The sequence below is a fragment of the Notolepis coatsorum genome (assembly GCF_963971535.1).
Source record: "Notolepis coatsorum genome assembly, chromosome: 16".
Classification (NCBI taxonomy): Eukaryota; Metazoa; Chordata; class Actinopteri; order Aulopiformes; family Paralepididae; genus Notolepis; species Notolepis coatsorum.
In genome coordinates this window covers 65295808-65301844 of record NC_140180.1, presented here as the reverse complement: position 1 = coordinate 65301844, position 6037 = coordinate 65295808, and the positions used below count along the sequence as shown (strand labels likewise).

At 44.9% G+C, this 6037-nt stretch overlaps 1 protein-coding gene across 1 annotated transcript; it reads right to left on the bottom strand.

Moving 5' to 3' along the window:
* Positions 1-229: 229 nt before the first annotated feature.
* On the bottom strand, positions 230-2699 carry cxxc5b (CXXC finger protein 5b). The gene is made up of 2 exons (XM_084331256.1): positions 2564-2699; positions 230-1731 (listed from the first exon to the last, which is right to left on the bottom strand). The coding sequence occupies exon 2, from the start codon at positions 1499-1501 to the stop codon at positions 602-604; it is 900 nt and encodes a 299-aa protein (XP_084187382.1). The 5' UTR covers positions 1502-1731; positions 2564-2699; the 3' UTR covers positions 230-601.
* Positions 2700-6037: the final 3338 nt, after the last annotated feature.

Below are 6037 nucleotides of genomic sequence, written 5' to 3'. Positions count from 1 at the left end.
ACAGAGGCGCCCACGATGCACCCAAAGGAATAGAATGTGTGTGTCCCCCCACACGTTTAAAAATACCCTGTAGACATCACACACATTGGCAATTTCTTCTTTTATTTGAAAAGGGCAAACAGAGCTATACAGTACAGGTTGCACATGGAATAATTTAGCCTATGCTTAACTCAGTCATCTCTTAATGCTGCAATGACATCAGAACAACAGAATCAAAACTCCCCATAAAAACAAGTTTGGCTCTTTTTATGTTGAAACACAATACATCCAAATTGAAAAAAAGAAAAAGAAAAGACATTATGTTTTCCAGATATTTACAGTATTTACAGCATTTTGTCATTTATCTAAGTGTTTACACACATTGGTATCTCTCCTTCTTTCCTCTTTGAGTCGCTGATTGTCAACAGAAAGGATGGAGTGAATGGTAACATTCTCAAACAGAGCTGCAAGTCCTCAATTTAATGCAAGATCTGATGCTGATCTCTTTATGCCACAATCCCAGCATCATAACATCACATCCTGTGTATTTTAAACTGCAGGTCCTTAACAATCATCCAATCAGGAACCATTAGCAAGTGCTGGCATCACAAAAAAACACACATTATCCGTCCAGGTCCGCGTTCCTTCTCGCCTGCGCCAGACCCTGCGCCAGACCCAAAGTAAAGTCGGACCCTCGCAGCTCGAACCCTGGGACTCTGGTCTCAAACCCCGGAACTCCTGGTTTCCTCTTCAACTCCTCGCACTTCCTGTATTTGCAGATCTGGTGTCCCCTCTTGCGGTTGCGGCAGCTGCTGCACTGTTCGCAGTTCCTCTGGCGGCGGCACGGCACGCACTCCCCGCACCTCTTCCTCTTCCTCCGACCCCCACTGCCCCCGACCAAGGAACCCGGCGAGTAGCCCTCAGCCACCAGACCCTCCAGACCCTCGGCTCCCATGGCTGCATTCCTCCAGGCTCCTCCCCCCACCTGGAAGCCAGCCAGGGGAAACAGAGCCGGGCTAAGGGGGAACCAGGCTCCTAGGAAGGGCTGGAATTCAGTCCCGCATCCCAGGGAGTCGTCTTCCTCCTCCTCAGGCCCGGATCCCCCCTCCCCATCGCCTCGCTCCCCCCTCCTCTCCCCCGCCTCCACCCTGGCCTGCTGGCTGGTGTCTGGCCCCAGGCCGGCCTGCTCCGTGGCAGGGGTGAAGGCCAGCAGCCCTGCCCGCATCAGCAGCTCTGCGGCATGGGCCAGGTGGAGCCCGCTGGGCGAGTCCCACATATCTGGCCAGGAGGGGGCCCGGCGGGGCTTGGCGTGCCCAGGCTGGGCGGCCTGCTGCTGGGCCGGGGAAGGCTGCATGAGGCCGGCAACGTCCATGGCCGTGGAGGGGGTGGAGATGTAGTGCGAGAGGGTGTAGGGGTGGGTGGAGCGCTTCAGGCTGGGTCTCAGGGGCTCGTTTGGGATTTTAGTGCTGCTGTGGGCCTGATCCGGGGAGGATGGGCCAGCGATGTCGACGGCAGTGGACATAACAGGGCTTGTGTTTATGTGTGTGTGTGTGTGTGTGTGTGTGTGTGTGTGTGTGTGTGTGTGTGTGTGTGTGTGTGTGTGTGTGTGTGTGTGTGTGTGGAGGTACTGGAAAAGGGGATTGAAGCCGATGTGGGGCTGACAACCGTCCTGCTGTCACTTCAGCCAAAATGGCAAGCCTTGGCCAGGGTCCCTATTCCCATTCTCTGCTGCAGCCTGGCAGTCCTGGAAAGCTGAAAACAGGGTGGATGGAGAGAGGATGGGTTAGAATAGACATAATATGAACGGAACAAAACACAATGACAAAAACAGGAGAAAGGATAGTGACAAACATTTTCTATGACTAAACATTACATTTAGGAATTTAATTAGAATTAAGAATGCATTATTTTGTAAGATAAATATCTAGGCATATGCCTATGCTTTGGAATATAACTCCCAGAATCAATATGAATAGGCCTGCATATGACACTGAGAGTGCATGCCTCGCCAAAGATGGCAGTATCCCTTTAAGAATTTCATGGTATATCAATGCAATCAATAACAGAGCGACAACAATATGCAAAGATATGCGCATATGCGCAGGTCAAATGTGGAGCGCGCTTTTCAAATACATTTTGACGACTGGTGTTATGTGTGCCAGCCATAACAAAAGTCTGCTCGAGGGCGGATAGATCGTGGACCATGAAAAAATAGGTTGTCTTTTGTCTGGTATCGACGAGGAGCGAGGTGCGCAACGATGCGGTTGCCGTGGATAAAAAAAGACTAGGCTACATTCCTTGTCCACGTTTGTTAGAAAAACTATTAAAACAATTAACAGCGGGTGTATATACACTATTATGAAACGACTGACAATAGCGAAGTCTCACGCGCCCACGGACCCGTTGGTTGTTATTTCCACATAATTAACGTTACCTAAGAACACGGTGCGCGACCAACGCGATGGCGAGCTGACCACAGTCCGAGTGGTCTTTGCGTTGCGACACGTCTCTGCGCGTTACAAAAAGGCGACTACGGAGTCAACCGATATTGCGAAACAATGTTGATAAAAACGCCTCTGCTTACCTTGTCAAACGTGTCCGAACTCTCCTATCGAAACGAATCGCGTGGAGTCACGAACTATTCGAAGGATTCTAAGCGTTCTATGGACGGTGGACCTCCCGATTCTTCCACCTCTCCGTCCCCGCTTTCCCCGCGGAGGGTATGCAAACACACTTCACGGAATTTGGGGGCGTCGCTCAAAATACGAAGTGGACTCTCGTGCTCCTGAAAACGACGGTAAACCCGAGACCCCAAATCCACCAACACCGAGACCTCTCCTGGTCCAAAGTGGACATTTGTCTTTTTTTAATATGGCAATGGAGAGTTTTGAGGATCAGCCCGGCTGCAACCCTAACAAATGAAACATATCATTGACCTGCCAATTAAGCCTATTCGTTCATAACCCCCCCCCCCGGATCGCCGGTGGAAATGTCCTGTAGAATTGGGTGAAGTGAGATGGAGAATGAGGTCAGAGGACGGGGCTGTTCTGCAGTGATGATGATAACAGAGTCCAGCCCAGGTGTCACCAACACGACTCACCTGGCAGGTGCGAGTGTCGAGAGTGATGGGTGGTGGGTGCTACTGTACCGAACTGCAAAAGTGTAACATTAAAATAAAAACATTTAAATGTATTATGTTACAGATTACAAATACATAAAAAAAAATACTGATGGCTAGAAAAGCAATACATTTTAAATAAATATATGGTGTTATTACCGGTAATAAAATAAAATAAAATACAAATAAAGTTATTAACAGTAACACCCTTTCTGTAGTCTCATGCCAAATTTCCTCAATCAAAGACAAAAAACTGAGTTTGATTGATTGATTGAAAACTTTATTAACAGATTGCAGAATGGGTACAAATAATACAGTACGGCTCAATACACACAAGTTAACCATCATGTGTGTTATTATTGTCCTAAATGATTGTATGTATATTAGGGAGGGGATATGTGGTTAAAATAGCAACAATCTTGTTTTGTTCTTCTAACCAGTTTTTCAGACTCTTCCAGATTTAAGATAGTCTCATCCGTACAGCCACCTAATACGCTTACTTGGCTGTCTTAATTCTCCTGGAAGGGTTTCTTGCAGAGTATATCTATGATGGGGAACTTACAGTAGCCTAGTGTGCCAGTGTGATCACTTGTTTTTGTTTTACTGCTTAGTACCTCATCTCGTGACTTTTTTGTTTTATTGCTTAATAGGCTGTCTCATCCCATGACCCCTTAAATCAACAAACAGCAAATAGCACTAGGAGGGGTAATCTGCTTTGTAAATGCTACATCCTACTATATAAAATCCTTATCTTTACATGATGTTGGCATTTTTTAAATAGGCCTGCAAAAGCACCATCTTCAGTAAAAGAAATGTATGTATAGAAAATCAGGATAGTGTCCTCAAAAGTATTTTCTGTTCCAGAGTTCCGTGTAGTTTTGAAATCGCAGTTTTCATTTAATTTCCACACCTGTCAAATATAAAATGTACAAGATACACTTAAGTAATTAAAACACATCTCACACAGATCAAGTGGGGGGGGGGGTCCCATCTCGGGCTGCCAGACAGTATATTACTCACTCCTCGTCGGCTAGTAGTCTAGACAGCGTGAGGGCTGCGGCCTCCCCTCCCCTAGAAATGCACCATTCTGTCTGGTGACTCCGCTGAGGTGAGTCCTCAGACCAGAATGGTGAAGTCCACTCCACCTCTTGTGAGAGTCCTCTCTGTTTTGGCACGCAGCCAGATGCATCGTGTGTGTGTGTGTGTGTGTGTGTCACACTAGTGGGAGCGGGGGCTCACCATAATCACATCCACTCAGTCTGGGCTATTTATGAAAACACAGCGTCTTCTAGTGGCGAGTATGGGTAATGCGCCATCTTAAAATGGCCACTGGCTGTGGGCACTGCAGCATAAAAGGCTCTTCACCACCTCCCCTAGAACAGGCCGACAGAGGCCTTTAGACAATGAATAGCCTGGATTGCACTGCAGGGGCCAAGTACAGGGCCAGGTTCGCACGTCATTTGTACCACATTTTCTTCTCAAACTAATCTTTCCATGAGTATTTCTGCATAGGGATGCATCAGTGTCCATCCACTTAGCATATTAAAAACTCCCAACTTTGATCAGGTGACTTGAGTTCTGAGTAAAAGTTGCTTTGACCCAAATATACATACATATATATGCATAGACCAAACTACTGTATACATAACATTGATAAATGCATTGACCCAAATATACAGACCGGCCCATTGGACAAAGAAATCTCATAAATGTTTCTTTCATTTCGAGATTTGGCGTTCTTCCATGGGTGACAAAGGAAGTCGCTTTTGACGCTTGAGACGATACCTCTTGGCATCAGATGTTACTAGTATTGTGGGCATTTTCCAGTACTGATAAAATAACAAGATGATTTCCATTATTGTATAGCTTGCCTGATAGCAGTATACCTGTTGTACCATATTACATTTGTTGGTTCATCTTCCAAAGGCCTAAATGCAATGTAGCTTTCCATCTTGTGTCACAAGCCTTTAGTTGCTCCTGAGGGGCATGACAAACGGCTAACAAAATAAATGAACACAACCTATTAGATCAGACCACTCAAAAGACAAACTTTTATTCACATTATACAGCAGAACAAATTAACCACCAGTCAGACAGTCACACACCGTAGCAATAGAAAATGTCTCACTGATGAACAATCAAAATATATATATCCTCTTTAAGCAGACGTTTGAACACTTTCACAGATTAAATACAACACTTCCTCTCAGAACAGAGGATGAGAGCAGGTAGTCATGACAAGAGACAGATATCAGTCTCCTCAGAGTGGACCTGTGTGCGCGCTTCGTGTCCCCCTCACGCCAACATTTCATTCATCATTCACAACCAACACTGTTTTATTGGCTAAGCAGTTAGTGCAAATAAAATAACATGAAACATTCATATGGGTTTCCTCCCCCACACCATTCCCAGATTCCAGCAGCCAGTAGCTTAGCGTGTTGCGTTTGTATTCAAGTACTCAAGAGAGCATAGTTTTAGAAGCTACCAATTCATTTACTTCACATGGGAAGAAGTTGAACTACAGCAAAGCTAACCCTCAAGAGAAATACAGTTGTCAACTTTGAAAAAAAGTAGTTCCAAGCTACTTTATAAAATAATAATGTAACACAATCTGTAATGTAATACAAAATTATAATACAACACAAAATGAAGTGACATGGTAAAGAGAGCGAGAAAGGTGAGGCAACAAAAGTTCCTTTCTTTTCTATCAAACATTTTAGTTCCAGTAGTTAACTATGCTAAAAATAAAGTAAGTAATTGACTACTAAAATCACTATGCAGATTTTAATTTAGTTTAACTACTAGCAAGCTACTGCAAAATGTAGTGAAACTACTAGTTCAGTTACATGTAGTGAAACTACTACATCAGTTACATGTAGTGAAACTACTAGTTCAGTTACATGTAGTGAAACTACTACATCAGTTACATGTAGTGAAACT